General features: G+C 48.2%; 2 protein-coding genes across 6 annotated transcripts; both read right to left on the bottom strand.

Annotated features, from left to right (window-relative positions):
- Nucleotides 1–4,869: 4,869 nt before the first annotated feature.
- cep83 (centrosomal protein 83) lies at nt 4,870–11,772 on the bottom strand. Of its 3 annotated transcripts, XM_061762360.1 has the most exons (17): nt 11,638–11,772; nt 11,383–11,541; nt 10,095–10,257; nt 9,882–10,020; nt 9,620–9,712; nt 8,853–8,984; nt 8,526–8,777; nt 8,172–8,303; nt 7,382–7,496; nt 7,106–7,250; nt 6,881–7,030; nt 6,669–6,744; nt 6,421–6,578; nt 5,751–5,880; nt 5,507–5,610; nt 5,258–5,438; nt 4,870–5,180 (listed from the first exon to the last, which is right to left on the bottom strand). In XM_061762360.1, exons 2-17 carry the CDS (start codon nt 11,447–11,449, stop codon nt 5,079–5,081), a joined length of 2,139 nt encoding a protein of 712 aa, XP_061618344.1. In that variant the 5' UTR covers nt 11,450–11,541; nt 11,638–11,772; the 3' UTR covers nt 4,870–5,078. The 3 variants fall into 3 exon arrangements, with proteins under 3 accessions (XP_061618344.1, XP_061618343.1, XP_061618345.1); XM_061762359.1 differs by having other exon boundaries at nt 4,870–5,438; XM_061762361.1 differs by lacking the exons at nt 4,870–5,180; nt 5,258–5,438 and having other exon boundaries at nt 6,434–6,578.
- Nucleotides 11,773–13,234: 1,462 nt separating this feature from the next.
- Nucleotides 13,235–16,098, bottom strand: LOC133472048 (centrosomal protein of 83 kDa-like). Of its 3 annotated transcripts, none has more exons than XR_009786574.1 (10): nt 15,898–16,098; nt 15,607–15,745; nt 15,225–15,317; nt 14,773–14,904; nt 14,422–14,673; nt 14,223–14,354; nt 13,913–14,027; nt 13,710–13,798; nt 13,413–13,562; nt 13,235–13,347 (listed from the first exon to the last, which is right to left on the bottom strand). XR_009786574.1 is itself a non-coding variant. In XM_061762363.1 (10 exons), exons 1-10 carry the CDS (start codon nt 16,023–16,025, stop codon nt 13,323–13,325), a joined length of 1,311 nt encoding a protein of 436 aa, XP_061618347.1. In that variant the 5' UTR covers nt 16,026–16,098; the 3' UTR covers nt 13,235–13,322. The 3 variants fall into 3 exon arrangements, 1 of the variants encoding a protein (XP_061618347.1); XR_009786573.1 differs by having other exon boundaries at nt 13,235–13,295; XM_061762363.1 differs by having other exon boundaries at nt 13,654–13,798.
- Nucleotides 16,099–16,473: the final 375 nt, after the last annotated feature.

Here is a 16,473-nt window from a genome sequence, read left to right as displayed (position 1 = left end):
CGAGCAGCTACGACGTGGTGTTCAAGATTTTGGGTAAAATGTTTCCTATGAATTAAAAAAGGCTACTGAAATCATTGTCTCATCTGATTGTGGTTTGAAAAGGCAATCGTAATATTAGTCTGCTTAAATGCAATAGGAGAAAATGGTTTACTCCAAAAGACAGTGGAATTTTTTCAAATAATGGACTTGGACCCCAAAATCAATAAGCATTGATTGTATTCCCTGTGAAGCTGAAGGAAGTGCTGATACATTTGGCATTTCGCTGGGTCCAGAGCTCCTGAATTTGGTTGAAAGATGTTGCACACAATGAAGTTCCCCCAGAGTCGGAGTCGTGTGATCTCTGCAGCCCTCCACGGGTTTATTTGAATGTAACAGCTCAAGTTAGCTTAGTGTGTCCTTATGTAAATGGGAAGTGACATTTGGGTGATTAAGTCCATGTAGACCAGACTGTGAGGTCTCTTGTAAAAATGGTTTTCCTCTGAAGGATTTGGAGTTGTTGTTCCTCAGCCTGGGTCAGTGCTGAAAACTTGTGTTCAGTAAGTGTAAAAGTATCATGCAATATTCTTCCCATCATTACAAGTTATGGCTTAATGTAATTAGGAAAAGATGCGGTTGTGCACACTTGTAAAGATATCAGCCAAGTAATTGAAGATGTGCTTTGGCCTTACCTGTAATGCAGCTCACATGAAATTATCAAGACAAGGATGTTTATTTGAATTGTAGAAAGGAAAATTCGATTGTATCCAAAACAATGTTACAGTGGTTGTGGTCTTTACATTCCCTAAAATATTTCTCCAGGCCCCCAGATTGCTTATGCTGAGTCTACAGTAGAACACTCCAGATAATTCCAAAGTCCTCACCAAGTTGGGTTATCTTCAAAGTGTATGTCTATTGTTGGATTCAACAGTGCAAGACTTGGCTTGTTTTTTTGGAATGTTAACATTGTATGATTAAAATGTCTAACCTTCACTCCAAGACTTGCTGTATCAACTGAGCAATGTCATAATAAACTTGCCCTGCAACCACCCATGTAGTCTTGAATGTGTCCAAGTCATGTTGGACTCATGCGATAAGAGTCTACCGTGTAGAGTGCTGTCTTTCATCTTTCGTCTGCCGTCTAAGTCGACTTAGACTTAAACTTTAACTGCGACGTCTTCGAGGGTCCAAAGCAACAAAAGGAGGGAGGGAGGCAGACATTTTCTTCCCACAAACTTTATTCAAAAAACAAACATTGGAAATGACAAGGATGCAGTTTGCAACCTTGTCATTTACTCACGTGCACAACAGCAGCAAGCGTGTCCATGCCTGATGGTCTGGCCTCCAAACATTTGGGGAATCATCCTGACCTGGTGCCTTCTCCTCCCACTGGCTCAGCAACCTGGAACACACCATGACTAATCAGTGATTTGCCATTTATCCATTGACAGGAACACTTGGTCTGGCTCTCAAAAATAAATCTTTTAAATTACCTGTTAATGCTATTCCAATTGTCCCCTGCTGGACGACTCCCACCTTCCAAGTACAGCTGCACCAATGTCACATGTTCTAAACACAGACCGACTACGATAACCTGGCACGTCACCGCAGCAGTCCTCAGGAAACTGCACAAAACAAAACCACTACAAATTCACAATCTGCTTACTCCACTTACTTGACAAGTCAACTGTCAAAGCCATTTTCAAACACAGGGGGCCAGAGCAGCATTCACCCAGAGGATGCACCTGGAAACAAACCATTTAAACAATGCAATTTCTACATGCACATGATTGGATGAAGTGAGAGTTGTCTTACATTTACTCAGAACCTCAATGCCCTCATCAAGTGTTTGTCAGCCTGCAAAAAATAATGAAAATTCCTTTCAAGTGCATGAAGTGACAAACTTTACAACACTTTGAGAGTCAGCTCAAATTTACATGGCTGTCGCAATACACTTCAGGTTGCCTCTTCAGCACAATTTTCCAACCACATCTTGTTGCTCATCAGGGGGCAGTCGAGCTACAACTTTGTGGCGGTTCGTGAGGCTCGCCATCTTGGAACGAACACTGCAGCCACTCCGGTCAAAATGTCTCACACCGCTCTGCAGGGCAAATCAAATCTTAAATTAACACTGTGACTCAGAGTGCATTTTCTTCACCGACAGTGCACATGGCAATATTTTTCCACACAAATATGCACGCTGACCTCTGGATCTTGTGCATCTCATTGATAGCTGCCGCTCCAACTTATTTTCAGCCACGGGCCACTACAAAACAAAACAAATTAATGCATCCAATTTAGTTTGACAGGGAATGCCGCTCTTGTCGCAAGTGCAAAATCAAGGCAGGTCAGGCCAACTACACCAAACTCAGGGCCAAAAAGGAATGAGGTGCACCAAATGGCCAGGCCGCCCGTATGCCGCTGTGGAAAGCAGCGACAGAGAGCCAAACGTGCTCCAGGCTCACTACTCGTGTAGACGGCGTCCTGGGCGCCGCAGGTGCCCTAAATCAGCACAATCTGCCAACGTGGCACGTGTTCCACAATCTCGGAGGTCACCGAACAACGCATCATCCAGTGGAGACTTAACGCTGCAGTTGCGCCCGCTTGCCACAGGAGGGCGCCGTTCCGCTCCAGTTCGTCAACGATCTGCAAAGACAGACAAAAGAGAGCAAAACATCCAGTGGAGACTGAACGCTGCAGTTGCGCCCTCCGCCCACAGGAGGGCGCCGCTCCACTCTAGTTCGGCAACGATCTGCAAAGACAGACGAGAGAGAGAGCAAAACATCCAGTGGAGACTGAACGCTGCAGTTGCGTCCTCCACCCACAGGAGGGCGCCGCTCCACTCTAGTTCAGCAACGATCTGCAAAGACAGACAAAAGAGAGCAAAACATCCAGTGGAGACTGAACGCTGCAGTTGCGCCCTCCGCCCACAGGAGGGCGCCGCTCCACTCTAGTTCGGCAACGATCTGCAAAGACAGACGAGAGAGAGAGCAAAACATCCAGTGGAGACTGAACGCTGCAGTTTCGCCCTCCGCCCACAGGAAGGCGCCGCTCCGCTCTAGTTCGGCAACGATCTGCAAAGACAGACGAGAGAGAGAGCAAAACATCCAGTGGAGACTAAACGCTGCAGTTGCGCCCTCCACCCACAGGAGGGCGCCGCTCCGCTCTAGTTCGGCAACGATCTGCAAAGACAGACGAGAGAGAGAGAGAGAGCAAAACATCCAGTGGAGACTGAATGCTGAAGTTGCGCCCTCTTGCCACAGGAGGGCGCCATTCCGCTCCAGTTCGTCAACGATCTGCAAAGACAGACGAGAGAGAGAGAGAGAGAGAGAGAGAGAGAAACCAGTTACCTTTTTGTTAAGTCACACTGCACATATTTGCAACCGGATTAAACTGCGGAAACTTCAACCGATTTAACTGGGGGAAGCATCTCGGAATCCGCCCGTCCTTCGTTTCAACTCCTCCTCGTGCTGCTGAAAAGCAAACGTACACAACACGTGCGTTCACCGAGAAACCGCGTCCTTCTGCGACTCTCCCTCCATTGGGCGTGAAAGCTCACCTTTGACGCCTCGCGCAAGACGTGCTTCAATGATCCTCTTCGTCGGCGCCTTTTGTCCGTCGACACGAACCGGGATGGTCACGGCGCTAAACTGGGAAAGAGAAACACATTGCGAGGCTTAGCGATTAGCTGCAAAGAAGGCAAAGCTCAGCCTTCGCGCCGCTTACCTGCGCTCCCCGGGCGACCGCGCCGCCGACTTCATCCCGGCCTTCTGCCAAAACGCCACCTATATCCGCTGCGCCACGCCTTCCGCAGGTGCGATCGCTTGGCCTACACTTAATTGCTTCCGCTCCACCAACGATCCTGTCCAATCCCCACACTGCTCTGCCACGAAAATTGTCATCTGCCAAGTTGCCGATGATAAAACAACTATTTTTCTTCACACACACACACACGAGCAAATTCCATTGTCATGGTCCCTTATTTACAAACATAGTATCTCAACTTATAACTTTGGAACAAGCGACATTTTCAACAAGGGAAAAAATAAGTATTTGGTTTTATGCAGCTATTTAGCAGCAAAGGGGAACGTACGTCATGTTTGTTATATGGACAGCGGTGGCTCAGAGGGCGAGAGGCAGGCGGGCGGGCGGGCATCTTGGCTATCGACGAGCCCCAGAAATTCTAGTGAGCTGATTGCAGGCCTCTCCCCAGAAAAAAAGCCGTGGCCCAACGGTTAAGCTCATCGCCTGCCACTGTGGGGGACCCCGGGTTCAAGACCCCCACTGGACCATCCGCCAACATCCCCCAGACTCACGGCTGTGGTGTCCTTGAGCAAGCCGCTGATACCTTGAAATGCTCCCCGGGCGCTTCAGCTGCTCCCTGCTCCGGTCTGTTCCACTAACGTGTATGTGTTCACTGTGATGGGTAAAATGCAGTCAATGAATTTTGTGTGCATGACAATAAAAGATTCTTCTTCTTCTTCTTCTTCATCAAGTCCCACTCAAAAACTTCAGAGAGTAAAATGGCTATAGCTCAATGTAAATAATCCAACAGCGCTCATGTCTCATTCGCACACGCTCGCTCCTGGGCCTTCCGCTCGATACATCCCGATCTTCGTCAAACACTGGATTCCGTGCGCATTCTCAACGTACGCTAACGTGTCTTCCTGTCCCGAGGCGCAGCACATCGTACCGTAAGATACCGTCCATTTGTTCACACGTCCTGTGCGCTGGAGCGAAGGTCGACACGGGCACATCTGCTGCCTCCGAAGCCGCCAACTCTATTCGCGACACTCACTGGATGTCGTCAGTCTCCGGCTGGGACTAAAAGCCAATTAGTGCCACGACTCCACATACGTGCTCGCATAGACGCTCACGCGAGAGGCACTTAGATTGTTTTCAATGTTTATTCCGGCAAATTGCTAGCCCTTGTCAAATGTGGGTGTTTCATTGCACAACGGTGATATTCAAGTACATTAAGGTGTAAACAATACAAAGAGTGTAAACAATGAATATAAAGCTATTGTAAACAATGTAGATTATCAAAAAATAAAGGCCTGAGAGACTGCAATGAAAACGCTCCAAAATACAGTACGTAGCGTTCACCCGAGGCTGTTCAGTTCTTCCAGTTGCTGCTGCTGTGCTCTTTCCAGCTCATCCAGCCTTTCACACAGCAGGACCATCTCCCTGTGCTCCTCCTCTTCCTGAACACACACAAGTACACGGAACTCTTTGTTTCGCGCCGTTGAATCGCTACGTCGTCGTCGCCGTGTCTACGTACCGGTACGTTCGAGGCCGCGTCCCTGGCGAGGATCGGGTTTCGTGCGGAAGTGAGGAGAGCGGGGCCGAACCCGAAGGCACCCTGGTCACCCAGCAAGAGGCGCCGGAACTCGGCGTGTCGCCGCTGTAGCTCTCGCAATTTTCTGCGGAGCTGAGCGTGTTCCTCGGAGTGTAGCGGACGTCTGGACGTCAAATGATCTCGTGTTACCGCTGCCGTGCTAAACGTACCGCTCGCGGATGTGATGCTCACTTGTTGGCTGCGGCGGCTTCCAGCTTCAGCTCCTCCATTTGTGCCTTCAGCAGTTGGATCTTACTCTGCAGGCTCTTCTCTTTGTTGTCAGTCTGGTTTCTTCTCTACACAACAACAACAACAACACCACACACGAGATGCGCCCCTGATTATTGTGTCGGCGTATACGGTAGATGAAAAGCCCGCACCCCCACCCCTGCTCAAATGCCACACCGGTTAACAATGAAAGGATAAAGAGGCCTACCTTCTTTTGGGCGACCGCCGCCCTCTTCATTTTGTCTTTCAGCTGAGAGTATTTCTCATCCAACTTGGTCTCTCGCTCTCGCAGCTGGTGTTTCTCTTCCAGCCACTCCATCTGACTCTCCTCCACCCGCCTGGAAGAGGAACGACACATGGCGTGAAGATCCGCAACAACGTCTACATGTACTGCTATACGCAACCTATATCATCGCCGCTAAAAAAATGACACCGAGATAAAGCTTTTCAAAAAAATACATTTTACAAAATTACTCCGCCAGCTGAACTTGAATTGGCATTATTCAGAGGCACTTGAAATGAGTGGCCGCTCCCATTTAACACGTTCAAATATCATATGTTCAAACTGAATGCGGCCAAATCCCCACTACTAACCGCATTATCTCATTTCTTTCTTTTTGCTTCCACCCTCCAAAATACTTTTTTCATTTCATTTACACAGATTACAGGTCACGTTAATAGTGGGAAAAACTTTTGTCTTGGTCTCTCAACTCCAACACTTGACAATCCAACAGGGGTGCGTAACCCTTTAATACCTACCGTATGTACAGCGGCGCCTTAAAAAAAACTCACTTCTGGAACAGATCAAAGCATTTCCAATCGAAGACACTGAGTCCCTAACGTGGTGACGGAGCTAATTGGACTTGTCTTTTATTTACCGCTCCGCCTCACGTTGGCTCCTCTCGGCTTGGCTTCGGGCCGCCCTCAGCTCCTCCCTGGCGCCGTCCGCCTTGGCCCTCAGACGCTGGTTGGCTTCCACCAGCTCAGCTTCAGACCGCGACGACGTGCTCAGCTGTGCGCGTAGTTCCTGGGTTTTCTATTCCAAGAAAAAAAACACAACAAAATCACTTTCAAACTAAGACCACCGCTTTTGCGACAATGACATTCCAATGAGGGTTTGTCCCACCTGCTTCAAGCTCGACACCTCCGCTGTCTGCCTCTCCAGCTCCTCCAGCTGAGCGCTTTGTTGCTTTAATCGAAGTCTGACGGATACAAAACACGTCAGTATCCACGACGGTATCGGGAAACTTCCAGACTGGCTGTAATTTACTCTTCGACGGGTAAATTGATCGAAAAATTAAGAAAAGGTCCGTCGCGCGTCGTGACGTTGCGACCGACCTGAGGCTCTGCAGTTCGTTGCGCGCGGACGTCTCTCCCCTTTGGGCCGTGCCGAGTTGCTCTTCCCACTCTTCTTTCTGGGCTTGCGCTTGAGTGTCCTGCAGCGCCCTCTGTTGCTCCCACGCGGCAAGGCGGTGCTCCAATTCCAACCTAACGGCACAGAGAACCGAGCCCAGGTTCAATTCCCAGTTCTTTCCTTACTTGGCTATTATCATGCCTTCTCACTTCTCCTCCTGTAAGACAGCCGATTTGTACATTTCCTCATCGCGAGCGGATTGCACCTTCCTGGCCACCTCCCTCTCCTTTTCTACGACAACTTCTTTTTGTCTCTCCGCGACGTGCTTGAGCACCTCCGCGTCTGTCTGGAGACCTGACAAACGCAACGTTACAACATTTGTGACGACGTTTTTTTTTCTAAAATGATGAATGAAAAGTCAGTGGGGAGCGGCGGTGTTTGTCACTCACTTCTCGGTGAGCAAGTGGAACAAAAAAGAACATTACCCTCCAACTGCCCTTGCAGGGTGTCTCGCTCCCTCTCCAGCTCGCCTTTCGAGCGAGTACACTCCAGTTTAACGCTCGCCACCTCCATTTTGTGGGAATGCTTCAGGCTTTCAATCTGAGAAAAAAAACAGGGGCGCCGCAAAACATACAAGGGTACTCACATCATCTGTTGTCAATCAGGTGGGACAAAAAAAAAGCCACAAAGCAATTGAGGCATGAGGGATAACTAACTTCACTTGCGAGTGTTAATTGAGGCCTACCCGGTTTGCTGCCCAAAAAGCGCCAGTCATTTTAGTCGGAGCTTTTGCCATCTTTTGATTTCATTACCCGCCCAACTTTGAATGATTTACCTTCACTTCTTATTTTAAGACTATTTTAAAACTAAACAAAAAATACAATTCATGGATTTCTTTGGATTTGATTCCTGCTTTTTCTTGCGTGAAATGTTGTCATTTTGTATTTGTATATATGTGACTGTATGCAATGTCAAACTCTCTGCCAAGTGCTAAAGAAATCAATGACTTCACGTGTGCTGTCAAATGTGATTGAAGTCCTTACAAATCCTTTTGTGTTTTACAAAGACTCCATAAACGTACCATGTCCGTATTAACAATTTCTATGCTCTCGAGCTTACCTTGGGAGGAAAAAAAAAATCTATCACAATATCATAACAATTCTTAATTCCAATCTAGCCGAGTCGCAGACATCGGCGGAAGTCTCTCCGGTGACTCTCGCTTAGCCAGACGTGCTTTCAAAATGCTTGCTCGGCGGTTATGAAAGGCGCTGGTACCTGGCCGGTGAGGACGTCGACTCGTTTCTCCGTTTTGTGCAGCTGTCCGGCGAGCCCGTTGCTCTGCTCGTGGCTCAGACCGAGCTCGCTCTCCGTCCGCTCCAGCCGCAGCCGCAAAGACTGACGCTCCGCCTGCAATCGTGACGGCGGGCGACAAAGTCATGAAGTACCGACACCACCTATTTTCAGGTGACTACTTGAGTGCTAAATAGGCTCATTATCTTTGTCATCCTCTGCGGATAACGACACCACGTACGAAAGACCGAAATACTGTCCTCGTGTCGGCTTCAAACGCGACCGCGTTGAGGTGATGACTGACTGATCGTTTTCTACGGGTGACGGCGGATGCCCGACCTCCAGAGATTTCAGAGCAGCCTGAGCTTCCGCCAGCTGCCGGTTCTGAACCCGCTGAACGTTGTCGGCCCGCTGCTCCGAGTGCTCCTTCAGGGCCTGCAGCTCGGCCACCTCTGCCTGCAGACCCTTCAGGCGCGAGGTCAGCTGCGTTTTCTCCCTCAGAAGAAGCTCCGTTTGTTTCCTGTCGCGCCGCGGGTCCGCGTTCTGGTACTGGGCCGACAGGTTCTCCTTGTCTTTGTCCAGATGAGCGATCTGACGGGGGAGGAAAGGAGGACATCTCGAGTAAGAACGCTAGTCCGGAGCCCCGGCTTGTCGGCGGTCCCTCGCCTCGGCCTCGTAGCGTAGCCTCTGTTCCTCCGCGACACGGGCGTGTTCCTCCTTTTGGTGCTCGAACTGGGCATTGAGCACGGTGTAGCCGTAGCGCAACTTGTTGTACTCCGACCTGTACTTCTCCGCCTCCTGCACGCGAGCGCCAATCGGCGAGACGAGAGGAAGGGCTGCACTCAGTGACTTTAACAACACTGCCGCCAAGACTTGCATTCGCTCCTCAAATGGATTTCAGATAACAGATGTTATATCCACAGCATGAGAATGCTAATATTCATCTGACTGAGGTGTGTAAAAAGGATTTATTGCCCTATTATTAGTAGTTATACCACAGAGGTGCCAAACTCAACATCCAGAGGCCACATCCGGCCCGCCGCATCTTTTGTTTTGGTTTTGGTTTTTTGGTGGCCCGCTCAAGTAAACGTGTTGCCTAATTTACAATTCTTGCCATAGGAATTGCTTCTTTTCATTTTGGCAGAAGTCTATCCCAAAATTTGGCAAATTTTCTTCACAGTTGTATACTTAAAAGTGTTTCGGTTGTCTTCTAAATGCACGTGCGCAGTTAAAAACATCTTCATTGAATGCACTGGCAATTGTGTACACAATAACATGATGTTATCTTCACGGGCCGACGAGTGCCGTGAAAACAAGTTTGACACCCCTGAGCTGCACACGTTAATTGAAATCATTTCTGGAAATTTCTATTGAAATGTTATTACTTCATTTCCTTCTATACATGCTGAACGCTGACGCCATTTAACACAGACCTCTTCCAGCCTGGCGAAGCGCGCTCTGACTGGCCCCTCCATCTCCTGCTGCACCTGAGCTCTGAGCAACTCTAGACGCTGAGGAGTCATCACCTGGTATATTTGGCATTTCAAAAAACAAAATAGCCATTTTAGATTTCCATGTCAGTTCGTACATTACACAAAACATGCATTTCAACCGATTTATAAACACTTGGGAAAATCAAACAAGCCGATATTTCCTCATGCCGTGGCTTTGTCTTCTGATAGTTCCTCAGTTTACCTGCAGTCTGAGTTCTTCCATCTCCGTGTTTTTTTCCAGAATTTCTCTCGTGCGCTCAGCTAACTGCTGCTGGAGCCTGTCGACCTGAGCCTGCAGATGCCTCGCCTCCTCTTGTACCTGAATAAACTCATCCTGCAAGCTGGAAAAACATTTTTTTATTTTTTATTTTGTCAGGTAAAATGTTGGACGCCATCCCATTGGATTCACGCGTACCCGGTGTGTTCGGCCTTAAGAGTCTCGTAGTTTCCTCGATGAAGTTCGCACTTGGTCCTCTCGTCGACCAGCATCTTCTGAAGCTCCGTCTCGCTCGGGCTCGCTCCCGGCGGAAAAAGCTGCCGGAGGGCCGAGGAGGTCATGTCGCCTGTGTAACGGGAGTCTGGAAAGGACGTACAGATTCGTAGGTGAAGCCGGCGTAGGGCAGGCGCGTCCTCCGATCCGCCCGGTTAATAATGACGATACGGCATTTGAAGAGTGTCCGTCTGTGTTGTCGGTCTCCATGGCAGCTGTGCCAAGAGTCGGGCTATTATTTGAGACAATCGCAGCCTCTTAGCTGTCAGGGCGAGGCCGTTAATCAACCTCAAGTGATTAGTCGGCTCCCTCCGGCGTCTGTCGTGGAGCCGCGACGAGTGCGCGGCAACTGATTACAGCCGCCGAATCGATTTAGGCTCTCTCGTTACTGTAGGGAAACGGCACCATCATATAGGTGCGCATATGCCAGGAGCGTGCGCAGGGCACGCTCCTGGCATTGGCCGGTGACCATTCTCGGGTGTGGGTAGCCACCCCAGCCCACCCGTTACCCCGAAAGCAGTCGATAGCGTGTCAGCGTTTTAGAACCCGAGATGAAATTGAATTTCACGTCGGGCTCTTTTACAACGACGGACACGAATAATTAAGGTTGTGTGAGTCGTGTTGCTACAGTGAAACACTTTGTTGTGTTACGCTTGCACTGCAATATACGAGGACTAAATAAAAGTCGTGCAGTATTCGAACATCGCGCGTTGTCTACGGCCGCACCCGACCGGCGCCCTTCCGCAACTCCAAATACTGATGACAATTTGTCAGGAACTTGCCGATAACAAACCAAACTACCCCAGTTTCTACCCGCACTCCTCTACCCGACCTACGGTCACCGAGTCGATAACTTTTGCGCAAAGTCATTATGAGAACATTCAGGCCCTCAAACAAAAGGGAACTATGACTTACTGTTTGTTTTGTGTGTTGAAAATGAAACAAATACACTTAGAATTCCCTTTGTTTACAAAGTTGTCTCATAGTCGATTCGCTAGCTTATTAGCTAGGTAGCTAGCGCATTTGAAAACTACAAACTGGAGGATCATGGGAGATGCAGCCCTTTGTGAAGCTTCTGGGTGGTGTCGAAAATTGCAATATCGCCGCCTAGTGGAACGTATGAGCTTTGCAATGGAAACAGTGTGTTCCAAAATGAAGAATGTACTTTTTTCAAAAACTTTTTACAATTCACAACTATTATCTCTTTACGCACTTGTAAAGGTGGAAAAGTTGAACATCAGCATAGGGAGCCCTTGTCCCGCTCCTTCTGCTCCACGCATCCCAGTTCTTCCATCTGCCGCTGCTGGACTTTTTCCAGGTCACCCACCCTCTGACGTAGTAGGGCTATTTCTCTCTGGTCCTCCTCCTCCTCCTACATGCACACAGGACATCGATAATGATATTGCAACTTTTTTTTGGTTCTTTTCTTCATCACGAGTCATGAATGTTGTATGAAAGCGTAGCCTACTTGCGCGTCGGACAGCATCATCTCGGAGCCCGGGAAGAGGGCGGGCCGGTACGCCGAGGTGATTCGGGCCGCGCCGCCGCCGTAACAACCGTCGTTGCACATCAGGAGGCGCCGGAACTCGTTGTGCCTTTGCTGATTGTCCATCAACCTTCTGCGGAGGTTAATCACAATTGGGTTGAAATCAGATTACTGAATAGATGGTGTGCCAATAAAAAGCCACGTCATTTTAAAATATTCTATAGTACTACAAACAGCTATGGAAAAAAAGCTCTGGAAGAAACACCCCCCCCACCCCCCAACAAAAAACATTCATTTTCTACACAAAAATTATCATTCTAAAACCTTTTTACACCAAGTACCGCATCAAAAACACTTAACTATCCAAGTACCGCCATAATGGCCGACCTTAAAACACAGGAACGTAATAGGCTGGTCTCCTTCAAAAATGAGGCAGAGGTTTTTATTCCATGTAAGCATATTTATTATTTGAAGCCAAAGAAACATTAAGGCTAGTTTGAACATGAACACTCGGAAAAGGAAAATCTGTACTTAAATTAATGTTTCATTTCATGTATTGCACAGAAGGCTTTTATTTTTTTGTATCAAAAAAAAAAAGCACTTCTTAAAGATTAAAAGCAAATGTATTGTACTTACAAGTTAAATCCAACTGTTCTGAAAAAAGGAACTTTCAAAGTAAAAGAATTTACTGTACGTGACTTTATTTTTTGTTTTAAATAAACCTTCAAAAGGTTGTCGCCTCATTCTAATATGTTACATTTTATTGCATGTTTTAATTTGTTTCTTTCTATTTCATTTGGGATTCTTTCGAGTACGTACTCGCGCCACACTTTCAGAATGACTGCTCTAAACGGCAAAATTACAATTGTGGAAGTTATGTTGTCAGTAGTTTTCACAATTTTCACAATAGCATTTCATCCCATTTCTAAATATATTATTGTAGCAATAGAGGCCCGTCAGACTCACTTGTGGGCTGAAGCGCCGTCCTGTTTAAGCGTGTCTATTTGCTCCCTCAGCAGTTGGATTGTACTATGCGACCTCTGCTCTTTTTTCTCCTCCAGGTCTCGCCGCTACACAAAACCACACAAATTGTGTCTGTACTGCACTGGTAGCACACATTCTCGTTACTTTCTGCATGGCTAACGATAGAAAAAGCACCTTCTTCTCCGCAGACGCTGCCCTCTGCAGTTTGTCTTTGAGCTGGGAGTATTTACCTTCCAGCTTGGCCTCTCGCTCCTTACTGACCTCCGCCAACCTGGAGGAGGAACAGGTGCAGAACAAAACAAAAGGGGGGGGGGAGTCTTTGTGGGATTTTCATCAAATGACACGCTCATTCGTGTAAGGACCAACGAGCTGCCGCTCGTACCTCTCTGCCCCGCAACGAATCTTCTCCTCCCTCAAGACGTCCAGTTTTTCCCTCAGACGTTCGTTTGCCTCTATCAGCTCGGCTTCGGACCGCGACAACGTCGCCAGGTGGACGCGCAGTTCTTGGTTTTTCTGAAAAAAAATACACGTTCAAAGCTCAGCCCGCCGTTATTTCCCCCCGTGACTTCCTCAAAACGAGGGCCTGTCTACCTACCTCCTCTGCTTTCCGTCTCTCCGTCTCCTCCAGCTGAGCACTTTCCTGCTTCAATTTGGTTCTGACACACACAATGTTTGACGCTCGATCAAGTTGGACTTTTTTTTCCATGGCTAAAAAGCGAAGTGGAAAATAATTGAGCTGAGTATGGAGAGTTAAAAAAAAAAAAAAAACCCACTTCAGGCCTTGCAGCTCTTTACGGACAGACTCCTCTCCTTGGAGGGCCATCCGAAGTTTCCCCTGCCACTCGTCTTTCTGGGCTCGCGCGTCAATTTCCCGCGTGACCTTCTGTTGTTCCGACTCCGTCAGACGTTGCTCCAACTCCAGCCTCGCGTAGACAGACAAAAACACGAGGAATTTCCTATCATCCGTTTTGACTTCAATAACGACATCATTTTCCTTTGCCCGAGTTTGCGCACTTTTCCTCCAGCAACACACTTGTCTTGTACATTTCCTCGTCACACACGCACTTCACCTTCCTGACCATCGCCATCTCTTTCTCCACAAGGACCTCGTTGTGTCGCTCCAGCATTTCCTTTAGTACCGCCACCTCTGCTCTCAGACCTGAAACAACATACTTGATGTAGTTCGCATGGCAGGCCACTCGTACCAAAAATGAACGCCGCTTTTCAGTCGTTAACAGAGTTTCGGATCTTGCGATGAATAAAGTAAACCTACTTTCGTTCTGCACCCGCAATGCGTCGCACTCCCTCTCCACCTCGCCTTTCGAGCGGGTGAACTCCAGTTTGACGTTGTCCGCCTCGGTCTTGTGAGACAGCTTCAGGCTTTCGATCTGACATTTGATCAAAAAGACAACACCGGGGTGACAAACATTTGCTGTGTCGTCCGTCTTTCCAAACCGTGTTGGCGCCGGCCCCCTCCGCTGCTCCGCTTAGGCGACGACAGGAATGCCCATTCATTTTACAAGCATCTCGATACAAAGTTGGGGCTTTTGCTTTGCTGTTGATGTTCTCAGTGACTCGCTTACCTGACAGGCGAGGGAGTTCCCTTCTTTTTTAGTCTTGTGCAGCTGTCCGGCGAGCTGGCTGTTCTGCTCCTGGCTGAGCTGAAGCTCGCCGTCCGCGCGCTCCAGTCGTAGGGACACGCACCGGAGCTCCGACTGCGAACGGCTTCAAATTATAACCGACCTCCGTCCCGTCCGACTGGCGGGACGCTGGACGTCTCACCTCCAGAGACTTCACGGCGGCCTGGGATTCCGTGAGCCGTCTGTTCTGGCACAGCTGAATGTTCTCCGCCTGCTGGTCGGAATCGTCCTTCTTGGCCTGCAACTCGTCCACCTCGGCCTGCAGGCCCTTCAGCCACACGGTGAGCTGCGCTTTCTCCTTGAGCAGAAGCTCCACTTGTTTCCTTTCATACAGTGGATCCGCAGTATGGTACTGGGCCACCACGTTCTCCTTCTCTTTCTTCAGATGAGCAATCTAACAAGATGCGTGTTATACTTTACGTACTTTGTAACCATTTCAAAACATTTCAATAAAGGCACTTTGTGATCCGCTGGGTTCCACGCAGCAACTCACCTCCACCTCGTAGCGCATCTTCTGCCCCTCCAGCACGCCGACGTGTTCCTCCTTTTGGTGTTCCAACTGAGAATTGAGCACAGTGAAGGCGTAGCGCAGCTTGTTGAACTCGGACCTGTACTTCTCGGCCTCCTAAATACATGGCGACACCCGATAGGAGAAAAACAGCTGTCGTTAGCTGATGAGAACGTGCACAGTTTATTACGGTCAGTCATATCTATTATGTGGCGGCCTATGTACACGCATCTGCGTACTTATTACCACAATCTATTACCACTACGCCGCTACTTGGCATCTGGAAAACTGATATTTACGGTGGCGTTTCAACACAAAAGCGTAGAGTTGCACCGGTACTACACATGTACTGCGATACCTCACTGTCAGAAAACAAACCATAGCGTGTATTTTGACTTTTCCGTACGTCGACACAGTTTGGCGAGAAGTAGGCTGACCTCTTCCAGTTTGTTGAAACGCTCTCTGACCGGAGCCTCCAAGTCCTGCTGCACTTGAGCCCTGAGCAAATCCAGACGCTTCGGAGTCATCACCTGCCGTTCGGGCAGATTTAGTTGCTTCCGGATTTTCAATTCAGTCACACTCACACTTTTTCCCAATACATAGTGGAGGGGAAAAAACAGGGGGCATGAGGTATAAAAAAAAACAAGATGACAAACTAAACCGATGTGAAAAAGAGCAACTGTGACTGTATGTAATAATTCATTGCATTTCACTGTTAAGCCAAATCGCTGACCTTTGATGGCCTTTCTGCTCTTTTGTGGAAAAGACGTTCCTCTGTACGTAAATCCTCCAAAATGTGCCTTTTTCACTTTGATTTACCTGCAGGCGAAGCTCCTCTGCCTCCCTTTTCTTCTCAATAAGTTCTCTCGAGCGCTCAGCCAGCTGTGACTGCAGCTTCTCCTGCTGGCCTTGGAGACGCTTCACTTCCCCCTGAATATGCGATAGCTCATCCTGCAAACTACAAAAAAACCCATCGTATTTGATAGTGTAAACCAGTGCTTCTTAAAACTGAAGACCGTGAACCACAGATGTGGGGGTCTGCAAAATGATGGGGAGCCCAAAAAGTTTCCCGACCTCTGCTTTAAAGTTATTATCAAATGGAAACTGTACCTGGAATGTTCGATCTTGAGTAGGTTGTAATTTGATTTATAGGTTTGGCACTTGCTCTGAAGGTCGGCCAGCATGTGCTGCAGCTCCATCCCTGCCCCGAGCACCACTGGCAGGTTGGAAGGCTCCATCTTGTCCCACCTGTTGACATATACAGCCGGTGGAAGCAAGCTAATGCAGCTCGCTATGTTTCGTGTCCACAAATCAAAGCGCAACTTTTTTTTTCTTTTTTTTTACGTCACATAGGATAAGAGGCATGACATCACAAACAGTGCTGCATTTAACACCTTCTCCCAAATGGGAATTCCCAAAATTCGACTTGATATGCCCCAAGTGCGAGATGTTCAAAAGTAACCGAAACAAATGATAATATTAATAATAACTGGTTAACACATGTCATAAGGTATGACAATTCATTAAAACACGCTTGTTCGGGTGGTGGGAAACAACTTTGGAGCTCTTGAACGCAACACTCACTCGCCAGTGCTAAACCAGCTTCTAACTTTCGTCTATAATTACAAATGATCGATTGACCAGCAACAAATCGTTCAACTAAAGCAATGACGACCCACGAAATTC

Source organism: Phyllopteryx taeniolatus, chromosome 22, assembly GCF_024500385.1.
Source record: "Phyllopteryx taeniolatus isolate TA_2022b chromosome 22, UOR_Ptae_1.2, whole genome shotgun sequence".
NCBI classification, from domain to species: domain Eukaryota; kingdom Metazoa; phylum Chordata; class Actinopteri; order Syngnathiformes; family Syngnathidae; genus Phyllopteryx; species Phyllopteryx taeniolatus.
The sequence above is the reverse complement of the archived record's forward strand: the minus strand, read 5'-3'. Positions and strand labels throughout refer to the sequence as shown.